Source organism: Vidua macroura, chromosome 7, assembly GCF_024509145.1.
Source record: "Vidua macroura isolate BioBank_ID:100142 chromosome 7, ASM2450914v1, whole genome shotgun sequence".
Lineage (NCBI taxonomy): Eukaryota > Metazoa > Chordata > Aves > Passeriformes > Viduidae > Vidua > Vidua macroura.
In genome coordinates this window covers 24,373,825-24,397,236 of record NC_071577.1, presented here as the reverse complement: position 1 = coordinate 24,397,236, position 23,412 = coordinate 24,373,825, and the positions used below count along the sequence as shown (strand labels likewise).

The 23,412-nt window shown below is 37.7% G+C and overlaps 1 protein-coding gene across 4 annotated transcripts in view; it reads right to left on the bottom strand.

Annotated features, from left to right (window-relative positions):
- The window catches only part of RBMS1 (RNA binding motif single stranded interacting protein 1), a 143,423-nt gene that overhangs the window by 24,776 nt on the left and 95,235 nt on the right, over positions 1–23,412 (bottom strand). For all 4 annotated transcript variants that reach the window (XM_053982103.1, XM_053982104.1, XM_053982105.1 and 1 more), the window contains exons 3-5: positions 16,221–16,279; positions 13,323–13,414; positions 1,287–1,444 (exon numbers count right to left, since the gene is read on the bottom strand). In XM_053982103.1, the coding sequence (XP_053838078.1) occupies positions 1,287–1,444; positions 13,323–13,414; positions 16,221–16,279 (309 nt within the window). The remainder of the gene's footprint in view (positions 1–1,286; positions 1,445–13,322; positions 13,415–16,220; positions 16,280–23,412) is intronic.

Genomic DNA, 23,412 nt, shown 5'->3' with positions numbered 1-23,412 from the left:
TAGAAACACTAGTTGATTTTTTTAAAGGGGACAGGAAGAAATTTTAGCAAAGCCCAAACTTGCTGGTTTTCCCCTCTTGAATACTGAATATTGTTCTATTATTTCTAGTTTTGTTCCTTTGTTATACCTTCTTGAAACTTGATAGTTTGACAAGCATATGACGTAGGGGGTCAGGGGGCTGGTGGGGGTAGAGATTAAAAAAAAGAAAAATAAAAATCACAGTGCCATGAAATATCCTCCAGCCAACTCACAGGACAATCAATCCCTAAAAATTTTGGCCACATCAGGAGATAAATTTGTTCAGTTCTTTTCTGTGCACTAATTTTAGATTCTGATATTTCTTCAAATACAGAGCTATTGTAATATTGACTGAACATCTGAATTACTGAAATTTGATTTTGCAGAGATTTTATAACATATTTTGAGAATCCCAGTTCTTTATTTGAAGCATGCTTTTATTTTTGATAATAGAAACCTTCTATTTAAAGCCTCTAAATTTTGATTGCTATACTAGGTTTAAAGCAGAACTTACATAAATAAAAACAGTACAGAAAACACTTTGATGAAGAGATCCCAGAAAAAATAACTACGTTAACTAGAAAAAGAGTATGCTCATATGGACAGAATATTTAGGAGGTATTTACTAATTTATGGAAAATATTTGTTCTTGTTGATTTGGGTGAGATATTTGACTTAGCACACAAATATTTTAAGATGAGATTTACTATAAGTGAATAAAAATATTTTCTTTCCTAGCTGACATCATGTTAATGAGCCTGAAAATTCAAAGGGCTGATGTTCAAAGGGCAATGATGAGTTCATTTTCTCCAAGGAACTAATGAAGAAAAACAAAAACAAAACAAAAAAAAAGGCGTGGGGGTGGGGAAGTAGGTTCTTCCTTCTGGTCTGCTGCCTCAGATTCAAACATCACAAGCCAGAAGTCACAGAAGTCTCTGTGAAGCATCACGTAACCCTTGCTTACTGGCTCAGGGATAGAGGAGGAAGGAGAAGTACAGAAAAGAGAAGCAAGTTGTTTAGAGTGCCTTCTTATTCTAGATAATTGCCCAGTAAGAGCAATAAATTTAGATTTAGCCATCTAAGCAAGAAGCGACACAGTTCTACCAAAGGAAGAATTAACAAAACCCTGCTGCAAAACTCCATTTCAGTCTTCCTTCTCCTTACAAACTTTATAATTTTCAGTAATTTCTACTTTTCCCACCTATTCTTGCATTTTTAATCAAAAGAAAGGAAAAAGGCTGCCAGCACAGCTAACAGCACCAAGGTACCTTGCGAAGCCAACGCCACGGCTTGTCCCGCTCGAGTCCCGCAGTATCCTGGTGGAGATGACCTGCCCAAAGGGCTTCAGCATGTTCTCAAGCTCCTGCTCATCCATTGAAAGAGGCAGATTGGAAATGTATAAGTTAGTCGGGTCTTGTTCTTGTTGCTGAAAGAGAATTGAAACCAATTGTTATTGTTGCTGCCACCATCATTTTGAATTTAAAACAAACAATTGCATATGACTTCTGGTGCAGATTTTTACTTTTCAGGCCCTTTGTAAAGGCTGTTCTTTCCTAGTATTTGTGACCTCCATCTTCTGCCACTGCCTGTAGCATTCCTGAGAAAGTTTCCTTTCTCCTATTACTGCTGACACCGACATTTTTAAGTAGAGATAATGGTGAATAATTGACAAGTTTATAGTCCATGTTAAAACTCCATGTTTCAAATTTTTCTGAAAGGAAAAAAAAAGTAAAAATGAGATAAAGAAAAGAAATTAGCAGACAAGAAATGCAAGAGTGGTGGGAAGCATTAAGAAAGCCCGATGTAGATTAAGAAGAGAAAAAGTTGGGATGACAAGCAGAAAATAATATGAGGAAAACATGAGAAAATGGATTTAAGAGTATGTACATTGCCATAATAATACCAAAATAATAGAGTGATATAGAAGCAAGTGGGACACTCTCGTTGCCTTCCACACATGAGCATTTTTGACTTTTCACCAAACTTTTACATTATACATTCAGACTATATAAAAGTCTTCCAAAAACTTTCTCTAGAAACAGACAAAATGAGAGAGGAGGGCAGCCAGGAGATGAGCAATTAGGGAGGACATAAATGTAGTCACATCTTTGCCATTTCCCTGATCTTAGGCTACTCACTACTTTGTGTTATCTATGTATGTGCCATGAAATGACACCTCAAAGAAACCTTTTGTTGATATCGATGATTTCCAGTGTTTGTCTACAGAATTCCCAGCTGTGGCAAGGGAGCATCTCTTTCATGCTGGTGATCACTGCCCATGCTCTGTTACTGAAGCACACTCTTGATCTACACAGATGGATGTGACATAGTCCTTGTGCAGAACTTCCATGTCACCACTGTTACCCTGGTACAAATTTAAGTCTCTGCAGAATGCCCACATTCAGTAGAACCTTTCTGGCATCAGCAGTGATATGATCTGAAACCAATTCTATTGACATACATACACAATTTTCATAGAACCACAGAATGGGTAAGGTTGGAGAGGACCATGTCTGGCCATCTTAGATCACACTGCACAGGATTGTGTTCAGACTGTTCTTGGATATCTCCAGTGAGGGACACTCCACAGTTTCTCTGGGCAATCTGTTCCAGTGCCCAGACACTGCACAGTAAAGAAGCTCATCCTCATTTGCAGGTGGAACTCTCTGTGCATCAGTTTCTGCCCATTGTCCCAACATATTTATTGGTCCCAACATATTTGATGGCATAGTCCACAATGTATTTTCCTTCTGTACAAGAGGGCTGACTGGCTTGCAGGAAAGTTTGAATCAAACCAGACAACAAAAACAAAACCATACAAAAACTCAACACTTGCCTCTTGCCATTAAAGCATTTCTTATAGTGATTATATTGGATGGATTGTGATATCCTCTCATGCAAAACAGGCATCAATTTGTCCTTAAGTCCCCTAGTCCCCTTTATATTAATCATATCTCAGTACTCTTAGTAGCAAATTGCATAATTTTGCTATCTTGGATACCACCTCTCAGTGTGGGTTAGGAGGGGGCAAAAAAAAAAAATGTTGATGCTTGGGGAGAGGTCACACCTTTAGGCATAGAAAGAAATTATCCTGTTTCAAAAACTAATGAAAATTAAAAATGGGGAAGCAAATTTATGCTGAAAAACCTTTACTTATTTGCATTTTTACCCCAAGTCTCACATTCAGTTCAAAACAGCTAATGTTTTGAAGTTTTCCAAAAAGGTTTTTAAAGAAATTGGAATAAAAGACCTATAGGTGGGAAATGTTCTTCCATTTCATCCTCCTGATGTGCATGCCTCTGCCACTGGTATGACTGTAATTCCTAGCCACACTAAAATCCTACATATCTTGCAAAACAACCTTTTCCAGCTCCCAGGTGTTGCCCCCTCATTGGCCCCTTTATGGTCCATTATAAATGACATTTGATTACCCTGTATGATTTTTCTTTTGTTACCTAGTAGAGACATCCCCCTTCCAAAATAACACTGAATCTATACAGTACACAGACAAGTTTGGGGTTCAAATTATCTTAACATAGGATATCTGAATTCTTTTTCATATTAGAAAATTCAACAGAAGGAGAAGACAAGAAAATGGATTCACTGTGAGGCCATAGCTGACATTAATATTAATTGCTGGGCAGCATTACAGTAGTTTTATCTTGACATTCAGCTCAAATTTCCTCAGGCAGGAATGTGAGATGAAGAACAGCTTTCACAGTGTTAGAACTGGTTTGTTACTTAGATAGTATTAGGCAATTTTGTTTTGCAACTTGAGATGTGTAGGTTTAACTTCCTTCTTTAATGAGTTCTATTAGCAAAAGCTTCAAAGGAGGTTTCAGGCATTGGCATTACAAAATTGCACTTAGAGCCACAGCAAGACTTTCTGAAATTCCAAATAGTATTTGAAAGGAAAAGTTTTTAATGTTTTAATTTTATTATAGGCTGTAAAATATATTGCAGACAAATATCCTAAAACTTCCCTAAATAATCTAAAACAGTATATCAGCTGGAAAGTCGGACTCTTTGCATGTTTTCATTTAATTTCCTAATGTTTTTATTCTAGAATAACAGTAAGAATAAAAGTATTCTCATTAAAAAATCTAATATTTGAAAAGATAAAAAGGCCTCATTTTGTTCACAGTAGTAACAGTGTAATTTACATGAAAAAAAAAAAAAAAAAAAACCCCAAAAGAACAAAAACCAACTAAGCAACCAAAAGACCACATTCAGCATCATCCAACAGAGAAAGAAATTCAGTCAAGTGCAGAAACTCAGAGAAACCTGTTCAGGTAAGTGGGCAGAGCACACTCCCCTTCTCTCGGGCTCCTGTTGCAGCCCAGGGCTTACCAGACTCCCCCATTATCCTGGCACTGTGTTCAGGATGACACCATGAACTTTCCCTGCCAAAAGGGGCACAAGGCCCTGCTGCCATCCACTGCACATGCTGGGCACTAGATGCTTGTACTTACCCACCTACCAGGGAAAACTTCCTGCCACAAAATCGTGTAACACTACTGCTAGGGAAGGCAGTGCTGCACTTTGGAAGGAGATTAGCAACTTCACCACTAACCCACATTACAAAGCTCTTGGGAAAAAAGAGAAAAAGAAGTGCATCTGAGGAAATTGTTCTAAGGAAATTGTTTTCTCTGAACAGAAAGCATTTTCTGATGGAAAAATTTTACTTGTGGCCCATGAAACAATCTGTATTTTGCATTATTAATTATTAGGGTTTGGTCAGGTACATGCTGAATGGCTGACTGGAAATGACTTCTGTTTTCCTGACCCTATCTCCACATCAGTCTAGTTCAGCCTGAATACTCCCTGGGATTCAGTCACTTCGGATTTGATTCTTTGATGGAACACACAGACCACAGCAGACAAAGGGGATTTTGAAGACACTTCTTCTACACATGTCCATAGCTAGAACTGGTAAAGACAGAAGGCACAGGAGGGAAACAAAAAGCAAAGAAGCTGCCAACAGATGAGGATGTCTCGCTGAAATCCTGGAATACAACTTGAAATTTCTTCCATCTGTAATTCTTCCAGCAAAATAGCTGAAATGCCAACAAACACATTCCACAGTGCATTGAGGTGGTATCTGCACTGCAGGTGCAAACCCACGGCCACCCTGGGGAACAGCAGCAGTTCAGCTATAAGAATAAATCACAGAACCACAGAATATCTCAAGTTGGAAGGGACCCATAAAGATCACAAGTCCAACTAGGTCAGGACAGATTAATTTAATTCACTTCTTCACTTTTCAAGAAAAGAAAGAGACTGCCATTGGTTCACAAAAGGGCTAATTTACAATACTCATTTGCAGCCCCTAGTACTGTTGGCATAGATGCAAACCACGACTGAACTTTTTCTAGAGTGTATTTGGAATTTTATACAGTTTGACAGTGGAAGACTTATACCAATTAATGTGCAAAACACCTCCTCTCTTCCTGTGAATAACTTATTTCACCATGCAGCTTCTGTCATGTCCAGAAGGCTATTAAACCTTGAAACAGATATCTGGGTACATTTTGGGAGATTGCAAGCAGCAAGTTAGCTCCTTCCCCTTGGAACACGCTGGGTTTCCAAGCTGACTTCCAAATAGCAGCCACAACCAGGATTCTCCTTCCATCTCTGTGCTATCTTACACAGAAGGCACTAGACAAACAGATGTTTGCCTTTATGGAAAGATTTTGTCATGGAAAATGGTTACAGGTTAACAGTTAAAACTCAGAAAGTTAGGAGAAAGACATACAACTTAAGTCATCCCTCTCTCTCTCTGGCAAGCAGGAGTTTAATACTTCAAGTTCTGTGAATTTTTTCCTTACCAAAACTTGTCTTACCATTGCTTAATTCACATTATTATTACTATTCTGTCACAGAAAAGAAAAATAATTCCTTTGATATCTGAGTTTTTAATTCCTCTTCTGGAATTAAGGAAAAAGAAAAAGTGAAACCAGCAAAAAATACCTTCTAACATAACTCAGCTCAAACCTTGCCTATACACTGTAATTATTCTTAGGATTTAAAGGTGGGTGTTCCTCTGCTTAAAATCCATGAAATTGTATAAGCCACTTTCCCCTTATATAGCTTAAATCTCTTGAAATTATTTACATTATGTTATGGAGATGATCAAAAAGATTTACTAAACTCAGTGTCTAATTTTGGGCAGCAAGCCTCCATTAACATATAATCTACTGAATATATTTTTTTTGAATTCTATACAATTGAGGAAAACTGCTTAATTTGAGTGTCTTCATATCTCATGCAGGGTTTTCCTTAGTTAACAGAACCTTCAGCAGATCCTGAAAGATGCTGAAATTGCTCAGCATTTTCAGATTATGGGCAATGTCAGGGAATTTGTGGGCTACTGTAAGTATCCATATTAGTGAGGAAACAAGCAAGTCTTGTTTTTAGCAATGCAAGTCATCAAGTTTCTATCAGTCTTTTCTCTCCAAACACCTTGAGCTGTGTCTCCAGAAGTTCTCTACCAGAACGTAACAATATAAAGATGGAGAGCAGAGCTCTTGCAGGGTAACATGCTGCTCTTTCCCGAAGAGCTCCCAAAGATCATAAGATACAGCATTTCATATAAAAATAACAGGAACGATTAATTGTCAATATTTATTTCTGAAGAAAGAGGTTATCAGGATTCCTACATAATGTGAAGTGCTCTACCATCATCTGAAAGAAATTAACAAAAACCTCCCTGTGCGTGTGGAATTGTTCCTAAATTGCAAGAAAGAAACTTGGCAAAACGCAAGGACATCTGTTTTCTATTGCTCTGTGTAAGGTCAGAGTGAACAGACAGCCATTCAGAAACATGTGACTAGGCACTGCTCACAGCAAGGAAGATCCTCTGCCTGATAGGGAAGGGATTAAATGCTTGTCTGACTTCATATAGATACTACTTCAAAATTTACAATTGGCCAGTGTCTCACTGAAATATGTCTGTTTTAGCCACAGTTTTAATGCTGTCTGACCACAGATTGTTAACCACACAATTCAGGGAGAAATCACTTCCATGATCTTCACTTGTTCTCTAGAACTGCATATGATTAATAGACTAAACATTTAAATTTATTTTTACAGGCACATCTGTATTAAGAAGAAGAATTTAACTACAATAAGCATTGTGATCAATCTATCACTTCATTAATACATTCCTTTTTTATTTCTCAGTGATTTTGCTTTCCCTTTGCTAGAAGGGCAGGAAGCTGTTCCCTGAGAGCCCTGAATGAGCCCACCACTGCTCAAAAGAAAGCACCAGACCCTTGTCAGAACAAGCCACAGCACGACTTAGCAACTGAGATAAGACTTTTGTGGGTTGAAGCTCTTTACTCAATGCAAGTGTTTGTTAACTGTCTATTTAGTGCACTTGCAATTCCTGAAGTGATAGTAATGTAGCTCCCAGGTAAGCAAAATCTGGCTTACCTTCAATTTATTTTATAATGATTTTGAAGAACTTTTATGATTATAAGGATTATTTAAAATCAGTTACAGTAAGATTTAATACTATTACCTACAAAAAGTAGCACAAACTAGGTAGAAAGAAAACTTCAAGACAGTTGCTAAAAACTGCTGTAGAAATTTGCTTGAGTTAGCTCCAGTTTGTCTGTCATCTTTCTTTAGCATTCAGAAGCCCAGATGCAGAACAAAAAAATTGCAATATACCTACCTTCTCCAGTTAGATTAAGTGCACTAGCTACTATGGTAACCTAAACTATTTTTCTTACTTTGCTCTGTAGGAATGAAAACTGATTTTATTCTCCAGAAGGTTGTCACACTGAAGACAAGCACTATAAGCAATACATTACTGAACCTCAAAAAAGTTGGCTGTTTCTCATTTTTGCTCATTTAAAACCATGTTCTTCATCAGCAACATAAAGGAAGAGCTGCCTCCAATACATTATGCTTATTAGCTGTGGAAAAGCCTTGATTTCTGCTACAGAGATGAGGACAAGCAGCTAAGCAGCTTTTCCCTCCCCAAGTTCACACTTTATATGATCTGGCAATTCATCTTGGGAAAAAAGTCACCTAGATTAAGTTTAAGGTATAAGAGCTTAGGAAAGAAAGATAAAGCTACCTGCACATGAAGAGTACATCACAATTCTTCCTTAGTAACCATGAGTGAAAAATATTAAGATTGCAAATTCAGGTCATCTCTGCACTCCAGAGGATCAACATGAACTCAGACAATGGGCTCATATTCATCATAAGCTAATACCCACCCCCATGTTACAAGCTTCAGAATTTGGTCTGATGCTTTGAAGGTCTGCAGACCACTCCAGAAAACACAAATTGTCTCTTAAGAATGTGGAAATCAGTATGTGATGGGAGACCATCCTTTACATTGTCAGCACATTGTTATTCTGACGCAATTCAAATAAGAAACAATTGTTAAGATGGTCCTAATTTTTTGCACAGCTTAAAATACTTGAAAGTATTTAGTGATAAGTTAATGTGAGAGCTAATACAAATAAGCAGGACCACACTTCATTGTGTCAGCGGAAGCGAAGGCTTTAGGGAGGAAATGGTAACATTATAAATCTGAAGTTCTAAGTCCTAAAAATGTGCAGCTCTGGGGAAATCTTTGAATGGATAAACAGTGAGTCTTCCCACAAAAATGCACATTAGTACATAGAACAGCATTCCTTGGCTCAAATTAACAAGTCTCACTGACCACAGAAATCTTCCATGTCCATGGACTACTTTCATAGTTTCTATTGCAAGTAGTATATGTTTTCTAAAGGTTATGCTTCCATAGGGAAAAAAACCCCAGGAAAACAGAAACTGGAAAACAATGAATATCAACCTTTTAAGTCATAAATTATCTTGACTATCTTATAGTGAAGGTGCACATATGAAGAACTACAAATCTCATGAGGAGAGAAAGAATTGAAGAGACATGAGAAGACAAGGTCTTCAAAACAAAGTGTAGGGAATCAGGGTCATCGAGTCCATCACAGCTGTGTTGGACTTGGATGGCCTAAAACCATTTTAAAGAGAGGACAGTACACTAATTTTCAACATGTGGTTGAAGTTCAGTTGTGAGAATGTCCATTAATCCTTCTTGTGATGCCTAAAGTACATTGCAAGGTCTTTGCAAAAAGTGGTCATTCCTTATGTAGATATAAGCCTTTCACTATTATCTCAGAAATCTGTCAACCTACCAGGAGATGAACAATCTGGCTGTACAAATGTCCCTGCCATGCCAGGAAGGAGTTAACACTCAATGAAGTCTGAGCTGGCAGAGCCACACTGGTGTTCTAGCTGGCTTGTGCAGCTCTACATTGCTGTCAGTATAATGTAGATATTCTCTCGCTGACTTTATCTGGGTTGCAGATACGATTCTCTTCCTGTCTTAAGTTTGCTAGACAGAAAGATGAGAAGAACTGTGGGTTTTAGTAACTATCTTACTTAGTAGCTCTTTTTTACCTATTATATTTATACATTAGTTTACATCAGGAAAGTAAGAATTAGTCAACTTTCCATTTGAAACAGTTGCTTCAGTAGCTACAGGTGAATTCAGTGAACACCATTTGATGAGACAGAACTTGATCTGAGCAGTGACTTGGATGCTTTATGTTAACCTCAAAGTCAAAAGCCTATGAGAACTTAAGTGTCTGATATCTCCATAGGATTTATACCTCACCATTTCTAAAATATCCTTACAAAGTCTCAGTATTTTAAATCTCCATTCAAAATACCAATATATAGCTGATTTTCTGTGTGCATCTATCTTCCTATACACAAAGTCCCTTTCTGCCTGCTCTGAATAATGTAGAAACCTAGAATTATCTCACTTTTACTTGTGGGGTGGTGGGAAGAGAAGAGGGTTCTCAAAAGAATCACTCTGACAGCAACCACAACTTTTCTAACAAACAAAATGGTCAGAGCTTTTCAACACTATTACTAATCTTACCTAAGACTGCACAGCTCTATGCAATCACAGCTTTTGAACTTATGATTCCTGGTTTATAATCACTCCTCTAGGAACAAGAACATTAAGAAAAGAAATTTTGATAAATTAAAAGGAATCAGAATAAAAATTGGACATCCAGTAGTTACTAACTATTTTAGAAATAACACTACTCTTGCAAGACATGTATTTGATCTCTTGAGTAAGAGCTAACCTACTGGTTGGTAGTGGTGGGTCCTGAAACACACTGGTTACCAGTAGAGCTCACATCATCTGATCCCCTTCCACAGCCACTTACATACCCTGAAAAAGATGGACTTACCACTAGCAATACTCAAGTGGAAAAGAGGAGAGGAGCAAGAACTTGTTATATTAATTTTAAATTTCCATCCAAAAACTACTCCCATCCCCTGGCTATGCAATTATCATATTATGCGAGGCCTTAGCCACATTTTCTGGCCAAAAGGAAACATCTGTTTCAGCAGTGACCAGAAGACACTGGTAACCAGCACAAAGCAAAACTCTTCCCAGGCTGCTTTGTCTTAGCCAAGGGTTCTCAATTCAGATCTCAGAAAAAGCAGAATAGCTGAAGATATGGTATTTCATGAGCAATGGACTAACGCAGGGTTCCATTATCGTGGCATTTCCTCTGAGTGGTGGCCACTTCTCCACCAACAGTGACCCCTGGAACAGATTTGGCAGGATTTGGCCTGAAGTCATATCTTGGGCCTTGGGCCTTCCCACTCTGCTCAGCAGTAGCAAAACATAGCAAGTGGGATTTTTCTCAACTCAGATCAACTTGGAAGTAGACTGCCAAATACAGCATGATTTTACCCCATGGATAGGAAAATAATCATCATCATCATCATAGTCATAATCACAATGCAATTCACTACTCAATATTTTTAAAAATAACATAACTGGAATTTGAAGTTACCTCTACAAAACAAAAAATTTTAATATATAAAAATTTTAACTATTTCCACTAAAGTAGGATTTGCAGATGAACTTCCTGACGTGAGTAGTTTTTATCTCACTGACCAAGAGCTACAGCAGGACACTGCAAAAAGGACTTTATAGCAGCCAGAGTCAGAACGTGGCTTCAGCAAGAACATTTTCCTCCCTGCTCAGCTGCTGTGGGTCAGGAACCATGTCTGGGGGGAGGGTGAGAGCACCAAGGAGCTGTGCTGCTCCTCATACTCTGGGTACAGGGTAATTACAACACTTTCCCATGGATAAATCACCCCAACAGGCATGGATTTCCTCTTTGAAACTGCCGCAGCTGTGGTGGTCAGCAAGGAAATCAATTGCCCAGACAGGCAGGAAACTCCTGAAATCCTTCTCTGTGACACTCAGGCTTAAGCCTGAAGCAATGTAACTGCAGGACCACCACTCCATGGCACAGGTGACATGCAAAAGAATAAAATACTAATCACATAAACACAAACTTTTATAGTGTCTTGCATGTGAAGGGTGTGATTTGCTAATCTTGCCAAAGCAACTCTGACTGGCCATTCCCAGTTTGGAGCATCTAAGTAGAGATAGGATTTTTCAGACAAAAGGAGAGCAGCATTGCCAGGGGAAAAAAAATCCAATGGCTCAAAACAAACAAAAATCAAAACACTCAAACTCATAGTCACTAGTGACTGTTTGTTGTGGTATTGTTCATTGTGCTGATCTTGGGGTTGGTCTTTTTAATAATTCAAACACTCTCTCTGCGTTAAGAAGCAGAACAAGTTTCACTGGAATGCAAACCTCATAGTTACAGGTTTCCCACAGGTCATCAAGCTTGACACAGGGTCAGAAAAATACCCAAAACTGTAGGATATTTTGGCGCATATTATTTCATTAATGCTAACAAGAAGAACTATTACTGATCTTGCAACTGTCAGAGGAAATGAGTCAGAAATATATACTATTAAAAAGATTAAGAAACTATTCATTAGGTTACTATAGTTAATTATTAGAGCTTCTCCATCTACTCAAGAAAACAATTAAATCAGACATCAAAATTCATTAAGAAAATTAATTTACTTTACTTCAAAATCTCTTTTTGCCTCTCCTATCTAGATATCATAATCATAAGATGGCAGACAAAACTTTGAAAAATCTGGGGCATATTTTAAAGTGATCACCTAAAACCTAAATATTAAATAAATGGTCTTTATTAAGCATACATAAAACCTTATAAAAGGAAAAAAAACCCAAGTGTTTTCCAGTAAGCATGTATGTTTGTGTCATGGCTGTAATGAAACACGCATTAAGTATGAAACATATGGTTTCCATTTTGTTGCCCTGGAATCCATCCAAAGACATTTATGTTGTTAGCTTAACTGTTCTCTTTAGCTGAGAAGCTGTGGAAAATATCTCATCTGAAAAAAATCTGTACCTAGTGGATAACTATAAAAGATTTGTTAGATTTTTAGCAGACTACTTTAATAAAAAAGCCTCTGAGATTACCAGATTTTAGGTTTTTTAAATTAGTATATAACTTTCAAACTAAAAATAAATTTCCTTTAAGAGGTACCAGAATTCTATCAACAGATTATACTGGTAATATTTTTTTTAGTTAACTAATTTGTAGAGGTGTTTATGGCTCTCCTTTAGAACCAGGTCATCTGACCCAACAAGAATGCATGACGGTATCATTACTAAAGTATCATCGCCCTAACTACATAGAAGAGCCCTGAAGGTGCTCTGAAGATCACATCTGGCTAATAAACTGGTTCAGAGGCAAGGTTCATTAAAAATTAGAGAACAAGAAGATAGCTCTCATTCTGTTATTTTTTTAATAATTCCTAGTTTTGCCTTGATGCAAAAGTAGGTCAGCCAAGAGCTGGCTAAGAATTTCAAAGTATCTATCATGAATGCTCAGATTCAAATTTTACTTATATTAGCTGAAAATATACTAGAAGGGCTGAAACAAAGTTCAAAGGTTAAATTTTGCCATGGTATACTTAAAAATTAATCCCTAAATCACAAGGCTTCTAACCTTAGTAAAAAACAGACAATCTATTAAACCTTTTGTACCTTTGTGCTGTAAAGCAATTCATTAAGCCTGCTGCAGTTTTTACAAACCATTGTGAAACTTTTGTTTGATGAAGCCAATGGAAAAGACTATTACGAATAAACTGATAAATGCAACAAGATCAGTTTGGAGACTTTACAATTTCATGCTTCTTTATTTAATTAGTTGAGATTATTTGGGATATGGCAGACAAAAGTCTCCATTTTATTACCTTAATAATCACATGGCTTGAGGATTGTGCTCTCTGTAAAGGGCCCTGCAGCTGGAAACTCCACACTGCCCTTGTTGTGCCACTGTACAATCTTGTTCACCTTCACAACCCATTGCAAGAATTAGCTGGTTATTTTAACTCACCTTTGCCATCTGTGCTTGGACTCCACTGGCCTTTAAAGCAGAAACTGCCTTCTGAGCAGCTGCTGGGCTGTCAAAGTCAACAAAACCGTAACCTGAAAGAGAAAACATCATTTTGTTAACAAGACAGCAACCAGCTTATAAACAAACACTTCACAGGCAAGTCGTGCTACTGGCACAGTTATTTAATACAATTTTCTTGTTGAAGAGGGACAATTTGAACTCCAGGTCTTCATGGACTGTGCCCCCACCCCCCCTGAAAAAACCTAGCAAAGTTCTTAAACCTTGAACTGGTGGGGATCTGCCCTAGTGGAACAAATCCATTTCCATGTCCACTCATTATGAGAATTTTGATCAAATTGCTAGCAAGCAGTACAGTGCTTTGCTTTGTATTATCTGGTATGTAACCTCTAAAAGCAGATTATTTCAGAGATCACCAAATAAAGCATCATCTGTTAATTTTTCCAAAGTAAATTCTTATTGCAGTTTGAATAAATGACAAGTAAGTCTGTAAGTTACTTTTTTGTTTATCCAAAACTGGGAGAGGAATTTAGTTTAAAATACACATATCTACCCAATTTTTGGTAAATTACTTATCTCACTGTATATACATGAAAGACAGTTAAAATTAAAAGTGAGTGAAACCAAATGGTTTTTCCTATTATTGAAAGAATGTGAAAAGCTGTCCTGAAAGCATTTTCTATGCCATATAATGCAATCTTTAAATATTAAAATGAGCTCAACATCAATTGAAACAAATTCCATATATTTGCAATAACCTCCTTTCTTATTCTGAACAAGATCATGTAACTAAGGGATTCCAGGATGTCCAGATTGCAATATACCTTGGCCTTAACAGACACTTAAATCCATGAGATTTTTAATCCAGCCTGGGAATTGGAGGCTAAAGGCTCACCAAGAAGCAGTCAGAGTTTGGAAGCTACTTCCACTAGATGTTATTGCAAACCTCATTCTGCATTTTTCAATCCCCATCTTTTCCAGTTTGCGGCCCAAGTATTAATAAAATCCCTTTCCAGAGTTAAAGCTGGGGTAAAAGAAAACAAACAAAAAAACTAACAATAGAACAACCTCTGGAGAAGTAGAAAATGTAAGTATTTCTTCAAAATATATTACAATCCTCTTACAATATATCTGTACTGAGAAAAGGTTGTCTAATGTTATAATGGAACAAGCTTTAAAGCTCTTAACTTGGGAAAAACAACTCAAGCATCCCTGTACATCACTGCAAGCTTATTTATGCTGCCAAGAAGCTGAAGAAAGCAGCATATTGTTTTGTGTAACACGTGGTGGTGTGGATTGTTAAATTCTGACATGAAACAAAGTGAATTAGTTCATATCAAGTTTTGTGCTGCCAAGGCAAGACTAACTTCCCTTACCCCAAACTAGCTCTCCACACCCATGGCAGCCTGGGTTATCACCAACACGCTGCAGGGTGTAATACAGACAAAGTTACATACTGACACCAAGCATGCCATCAAAGCTGGCTTTGCCACCTTCCAGATGATACAGAAACTCAATTGCTTGTTGTTCCAGTTAGTTTAAACCCCATGGTGTGTTTTTTGGCAAAAGCCAGAGATGCTGTCAATCTTTTGGTTAAATTCCAGTCAGATATTTGCATTCTGCCTACTTATGTTCCCATTGCAATTTCAGTGACACACAGTGAGTTTCCCTGGAGCCTTACCTTGCAGTGTATTGTCACAATAGGCTGCTAGCTACTGCTTTTCATCATTGAGATTTAAATTCTGTTTTGAAAAGTCATCTTAAACCTCTCAAAGAATTAATGTGAGAATTTCTGTATCTCTAAAAGAACTACTGAATACTTCAGGAACTGACAGAATGGACAGACTAAATCAGGTAAGTACAATCATAGGCATTAACTAATCAAAATAATTGAAAAGGGCATCTCCTCTTTCCTAGTCACAATGGCAACTGCATACAAGCTAGGAAAAAAATTTCTAGAAATTTCAGTTTCTGAACTGTCAGTGCCTCTTTAATTTGCTTAAGATGGGGAGTTCAGAATCTATGTCCCTGCACTGCTTCCAAGTTCTGCACAAAAGCTTTGTCTTAATTAATGACGAACTCTCCGCCCTCTGCCTCTCAGCTTTCTGCTCGTTCATGGGCATTATGCTTATTAACACTGCTCAATCAGCTGACTTAATATTTCACTTTGCTTAGAAATTAACCTCTTAACTGTAAAAAATTAAAGTCTGAAATCTGGTATTTCAGTGTCTGGTACTACACCTTCTCCCACCACAAACATGCTGGGATCTGAATTGCTGCAATTGCAGTGAGTGATGAAAATCCATGAACTGATATATTCAGCTTATCTAGAGGAGTTCTAATTTTTTTTTTCCAGCTGCAATTACTTCATTGAAAATGAACCCTCTCTTTGCTCCCAATACATTCAATAGAACATAACAAAACACAATTAGAGTACTGGAACATGTAATTAAGTGCTGCTTCAAGCTACACTAATCAATGGAGCTTATTTCCACAATGTATAATTTTTTAAGATGCTTAGTTTAGTTGAATGGTCATCTGCAAACTTCCCTAGTTTCTCCAGGCAAAAGGGGAAAAGCTGCTTTTAACTCCATTTTTGTTTTTAAAATAGAGGCAAGCTGCCAGCCAGCACTGTGCATGTCAGCTTCACTCTGGCTTGGCTGCACCACCGACACCGGCTGTCTGCCAGCTCCACTGGAGGCAAATGCATTGAATACACCAACCACCAGCAAGAATAAAACTTGTTTAGGAGCAAGAATGGGAAAAAAAACCCAAACCAAACCAACAAAGGTAAAATGAACTTAAAGTACAACATTAACACACTTTATAGAATCAGTTACAACTTTCAGGGGAGCACAGTATAAAGGAAAATATACATACCTTTGCATTTGTTTGTAGTCTTGTCCAAAATAGCCTTTGTGGATACAATTTTCCCATACCTAAAACATATTATACACGTATAAGGAAAATGAGAAAAGAACATCCTATTATAACAAACACACAAATCACTTTATTTTATATCCTAGTACCCTTTACTCTATGCAAAATGCAACAATTTATATAGACTATAATTATGGACTGCAAACTCATACTAGATGGAAGTGACAAAAACCAACCATTTCAAGCATGATCTTGTTCTATATTCCCAGTGGCACCACAGAATAAGCCAGAAAACAGAGCTTTATAGACAAGAATCCAATGCAGTTAAAATCCTGGTATGTATAAGACACCATGTTATAGATGTAAGCTGGGACTCTCTCAGTATATAGACCAGTTAGAGCAGACCAGTTGCCTTGTCAGTGCTAGGCTTGCTGGCTAGCACAGTATTGAAAAGGAAAAAAAAAAGAGAGAAAAACCCAGCAAAACCCCAACTGACAAACATAAAAATATTACATCAGATTTAATATTATTCTATTCTGGAATGCGACAAATGGAAGACTAATGAAAGCTGATCAACAAATTTGGCAAAAAAACCCTGTACATTTCTGTAAATATAAGCAATTTCAACTAAAACAAAAACATCCCTCAGGAAAGTTTCTATTTTCTTTTTCTTATTGCCAGTTTCTCAGCTTCTCAAGTACCTGGTTAGCCCAGTCTGCTAGGTGAGCACACAGACATCTCAGCAACTAAGCTTGGGAAAAAGGTGGAGAGCAATCCCAGCTATAAGAACAATGACTGTTTCTGAAGCACTCTGCAAAGTTTATCAGAATTAGGTATTTTGATCATTTTTAGAGTAGAATTTGTTCCTGCTTGCAATTTCCCTTGGAATAAAAATTCCACTTTCAATTTAAAACCAGCAATTCTCTTGGCCTGCATAAGGAGCACAGGTTTCCCAAGCTCCTTCCCACATCCTCCTCTGCTTGTCAATGACACTTGTTAAGGTGCCCTGAGCACAGAAGAGAAAAAGTATGCAAAAGGAGTTTGCTTTCACTTGAGAATGTAATGTAACTTATTACACTAACAGGTATATCTATGCACAGTGTGCTAAGAGGCTCTATATCATTGTACAAGAACCCAGAATTATGAGAAATGTCATCAGTATACAATAGGGGAATTTGGGGAAAAATGAACTTTCACCATCTTACCTGCTAAATAGAATTTCAACAGAGTGCATATAATTTTGAAAAATATTATGTCAAAAGACAACTCCATTTCTGCAGTAGCTGTATTAGTCTTAAAAATTCTTCAAAGTATATTAGAAGCCTAATAAATTAAGCTTAGTTTGTTAAGAATACTCAATTAACTGTTCACTTGCAAAGTGATAGTTATTCAAAGGCAAAGCCTATTTACTTTCCCCACAAAGAGCATTTAAATACACCTTTCAGTGTAGTTACCACTCTTTGCAACGAGTTTCAAGACCCTGCTGTTTATGCAATAGTTATTGGATAGCTTCAAATAATTGCAAGGGAGTAAACCCAGGACACAAGCCACAAGGTGGGTGCTTCCTTCTTTTATCTGAAATTGTGAGCATCTACATTGATATAAAATAGAACTATCCATCTATAACTTAAAAACATACAAGCACCAATGAAAATCTGTGCATATCTGAATTAACCATTTAAGAAGCAATAGAAATCATGCATAATACTTGGAGCAGGTACTTCCTTATTCGTACCACTTATTTTCCAAATATGTTGCTCCATTCAGAAAGCATTATAGTCCCTAAGTCAAAACTTCTCACTTTTTCTCCAGAATTTTTCTGAGTGCAAAGCAAAAGCACGTGCTATAAATGAGAGAGCCAAACTGCTCAGGGTGCTTGCACCCAGCATGACATTTGACAGCCAGCATTCTCCATATCCTATCAGCCTCCCTAAAGCTTCTTAAAGTGAAGAGCTACATAGCCTTTTGTGGGAAAAAAATCCTTGAAGGATGATGTTCTCTCTGCTACTGTGTCAGTTCTTGAAAGCACAGAAAGTGGTGGTGGTGAAGAACCACAGCCCTGGGTATTTCTGCGAGCACAGCGACCTGGCCAGCTGGCTCGGGGCTGCCTTCGACTGCTCCAGCCCACGCTGCTGATGCTCACCAGCCCGTGAACTGGTCTCTGCACAGCTGATCTTTACAGAAACTTCGTGGACCACTTTCCACTGTGCAAAGATGGCTTAGTGATGTATTGCACTGTCCTAGATAGCATGGCTCCTGCAAAGAACCAGTCACCATGGAAGGCTGCCAAGAAATTTCAGCAGTGTGAGTCTAGGAACAAACTGGGAACCTGTATAACAATAGCAGCTATCGCCAGGATTTCTCCTACGATTTTCCCTCCCATGTGTGAGTTGTTCTCCACTCATACCATGAGGCACAGAAAAGCAGTTTACCCACCCTGAGCCTAGTCAGCAGGATGCACCCCCTCCTTGTTCCCAGCATGTGATCTGATACCAGGGGAATTACTCCATGCAGTTTCTCCCAAGTGCTTCCTTCAAATTATGACCATTGTGAAAACTTTTCTTCCCCTTGAATTCTACAGTCCTTATACTCTGTGTTTAACACAAGCTCCTGTCTTCAACTGCTCATTTATTGGGTGCAACTGCAATCAAGACCCTGCAGAAATCAATGACCTAAAAAACACACCAGTCATGATGCAAACATATGTATTGCCTGCTTACAAAAAGGACTATAGCAAGCAAGAGAAAATTTGTATTCCAAAGATGTCTATGATGTTAGCTCTTGCCTGAAGATCCTAACTCCTCTCAAAGCCTATATACATCTAGCGTCTAAGGCACTTGCAGAGGGTTCTCTCTTGCTCCACAGCCTTACTGCATGCTTGGTGAGATTTTGTACCTACAGCAGAGCACTGTTCCATGGCTAGCAGAATCACTTCTACAGCAATTGGTGTTTGCTCATTTCCTCTCAGCTGAAACAGTTTTTTAAAGCATGCTTCCTTTTAAATTAAGTAGTAGTCTTTAGAAATAACTGCTAATCTGGCTGGTGACAAGCAACTATGTGTTTCTTATTGAGTTATTTTTCTCCCCAAAATAACATCAAACTCATGTTCAAAAGCAATAGAGTTTTTTTTTGTGTTGTTTTTTTTTTTTTTTTTTTCTTTTGAGTGCTATTAACAAATTCTTCAGTCTGAATTATGTTCGGAGATGGAAACGTGTTTTCAGCTTTGCGTCTCTTTTCTATACAGCACTTGTACCAATATCAACTCACACATTGAGAAAGAGAGGGCTTGGGTAAGAGGCAGGTAAATAATTACCAGGGTGCACTGGGTATGGGATTAACAGGGGTGTGTTCAGTAACTGCCTGTGACCCAGTGAACAGGATACAGTTGTGGTACAGAACACCAATACAAATGTCTGTCTGAATAGAAGATAAAGAAGAAACATGTTCAAAGCCAAGCTAGGAAGAAATGCAGTACAGCCACTTTACAGGATAATGTTTACTACTGCTAATTACATCCTCACAGTGAAGAAATGAAAAAATAACTAATTTTGGCAACCTCCACAATGCTGAAAGAAAAGGGTCTTTAGAAAACCAAGTACATGAATCAACCTGAACCACTATTTATTTTTCTCCCTTTGTACATCTGGCAGTATGATGAACATATGTGGAAATGTGAGTGTGAAAAGACATCAGCTTCAGCATGACAAAGAATGGGGAATGAAGTAGCTTGAAGTCTCTCCCCAAGTGCTGTTTTGAGTGTTGAAAGAACTTATCTGTGTGTGCATTAGGGGAGGTACAGTAAGAACAGGCAGTGAGAGGCTTGATAAGGTGTGTCTGGAATGAACTGTTCAAATCTGTGTCCACAACATAATGTAATATACCTCATACCACCATGCTTACAGTGCTTCCCTTTGCAGTACTCTCTACCTGTCTTCTTTTGCTGTGAAGGATTTCTCTACCACAAGATGTTGACTTGGGCAAAAATATGCCAGAAGGATCTCTGCTACCATGGAAAGTCCTTGCTTTTAAATGTTGCTTAGGTCCTCCATCCTGAACTGTCCAGAACTTTGCGTTTAAGATGAACAGTGATCTCCCTTTGCCTAAGTCCAGCCCAGCTATAAAAGAACATTCCTAGAGATCCTGCTGTTACAGTTTGTAGTACCATAGTGCTGTCAAAACCCCTCTGATATACAGAAATATTGCATGTCTTCTGTGTTTGTTCTAGATTCATTTTTACATCTTAGAATCTTATCACTGCCCTTCGTGGAATGCTCTTATTTTTGAGATCTAGAATTGTGCAGTAAAACCAGACATGGATTTCATGACTTGTTAGTGGCTCCAAGTACATGTATTAACTTTAAGGTAGAATTGTGAAAGGAAAGAGAACCTGGCTGAAGACAAAATATTCTGATAGGGAGCCAATAGTCTCACCAGGTGACTCAAAGACTGCAGAGAGCACACCAGGCACATCTGGCAAGGAGTGTCACATAGGAGAGCAGATCAATTAATCCTAAAATAAAATGCAGCTGCTGAATAGAGCCACATCAAAATAAATGGTAATTTTGACTAGTATAAGTAACTAGATGAAAATGCATAAAGCAAATACTTCCTAAGCAATTCCTATATATTAATTGTAACACTAAAAAGAAAAATCAGGTGGGCCTGCTTAGTCTGTAAATCAGCTTTGAAAATAAAAGAGATAACAACAAAACCAAAATAAAATTCTTATCCAAGATGGCCTTATTCACCACACAGCATGCTCAGTGGGTACCTTGCATGTACTGTAAATGCAGCAAATTCTTGCTTGAAATGAAATCATGTTGTCTTTCAGTATGACCTCAAATCAATGCACACAACAAACACGGACTTCGGTAAATCAGTGACGTGCAAATTTTAAGATCCTCACCTCCCCAAACACAGAGTATTCTGTTTTGAACACTGTGACTCAAAACATTTATATGCAACTGATGGTCTTACTAGCCAGGCCCACACCACCATCTATCCTGCTTGTAGAGTGGGTGGAAGTCATTACATTATCTCAGTTGAGATGAGGAAAAACCCTAACAGCTCATGGGAAGGCCTAATCTCTGCTGGAGTTCCCAGTTCTTCTGTAACACCTGGTGCAGAAGGAGCAAAGAAAATTCCCTGAGTGTGAGAAAAAGAGCCAAGGGAGTTGTCAGCAAGAGCTGACTTGGTACAGCTCGCTCCTGTTCCTCACTGATCTTCCCATGTTCAGGGCATTTCTAAGCCAACAGCACAGCCAAGGGAACATGATCGGCCCCATCAATCTTTTCTCCTGGATCCAAAACCCAAGCATAAAAGTTTTATCTGGCTCTCATACCTCCACCTCTCTGCTGCATTTTGGGAAAGTGTACTGAACCTTAAGCTCTTGGTCCCTTTTAAGCTTAGACAAACATGGGGAGTTTTTGCTTCTCTGTGTATCAAATTTTCAATTTTTCAGTAAGGGGAATTTTGGCAAATAGTTGTCAATACAAAACTACTAGTCCTTGCGATAGACAACTCTGATCCCACTCTTTAGTTATGGGTAAATGTTTCTTAAAAAACTCAATAAAGAAATGTATTCAATCCAGCAGAAGACTGAGTTTAAAGAACAGAATCAAACCATATGGTTTCCATTTTTAAATTCTTCTTCACCACATCTATGCTGTCGATCAGAAGGAAACATTGCTGAGAACATTTTGTCCGTATTTTGTTTTGTGTTGTTGGAAGACACACTGTTCTTTGAGAAACTCTTTGGAATACTCAGCTGCTTCAAGGCCATCATGCACCAAAAGTTTTTTTACCAGAATATAATAAGTATCTACCACCAAAAGCTGGACCAATAATTTTAAGTGCATAATAAAACACTACATAAAAGCTGCAGTTATACCTTCATATTTTTATTTTCCGAGTTAATGTGTATGGCTATTCTAGCTTTATTCTAGTATGAGTTCTGTTCTGAAATTGTTATAGACTTGGCTTATTTATTTGGTTTAGTAAAGTCTCCTTTCCTAGTTTCAGATATTCTACCACTGGATTAACCAATGCCACCAGATGTGCCCTGTTTCAGACATTAGACCATATTTTTCACTATATGCAGAACAGAACTTACTTGAGCACCTAAATTAAAGTGTTCTCTTGATGGCATGGTGTTAAATGATCATGTGGTTCTGACATAAAGCTAGTTCCTTCCTTTCTTAATAATTGTCCCTTTGACTCTCTGGTACTTTAGAAGAAAGATGGTATTTTCAAAATACCCAAATATCCAAATAATTCTCATTCGCATTTATTATTATTTTATTTGGGAGATAAATAATACCTCCAAATAAATTAGAATTATTATAAAAGCCAACTACTGTTTTGTCTTTACAAAACTACAAAAAATACATTGTGTCTCTTAATGTAAAGACTGCTTTTGAGATCTGGCTATTAAAAAACAAACGGAAAAAAGATCCCCCAACTAAAAAAGCCAAAAAACCCTAGGCTCCTAGGAACCTTGCCTTTACTGACTAATCAATGTTCTTATATACTGCTGTAAACTCTTCATTAAGATCAGCAAACCTTCCTTCGTGAGATGTCTATGTTTAACTCTTCTTTTTAATTTAATTTCTGTTTTCAATAAGAATCGGTGTATGTCATCACCATTACCAATGCAATTACTAACATCTCCACAGTGCAAACTACTATTATTTTGGTACAAATAATTTGTTCTTCAGTCTCACTAGGTTACAATTCCAGATTTCCCTGAGAAGTCATCAGAAGCAAACCAGAAGTCATCAGAAGCAAAACCAGACTCAAGCCCAGATATTTTCTCATCTCTTACCGTTGTCTGTCCTCACAGGACCAGATGCTTTGCACAACAGACATACACAATTTAGTAAAGTGAGAACAAATGCCTTGTAAGTTTCTTGGACAATATTAACTTCAACAGATAAAAAGTACTATTTTATGAATAGGTATTTGACTTGTAATGTACAGGCTCTATACAAATGTAAATGCTCCTTAGAACTAAAAATAATCAGGAATTCAAAATCCTAATGGATGGTAGAGTGACATACAAAAAAAGATTTTGGAAATTATTATTTTTCAGCTACCCAATTTGTTTTTCCCAAAAGTAGTTATTTCCTGGTTCAGACAAAGATAAGCTGTGGGGACAGGGAATATACGTTTTTAGAATCAGGAAATGTTTGCT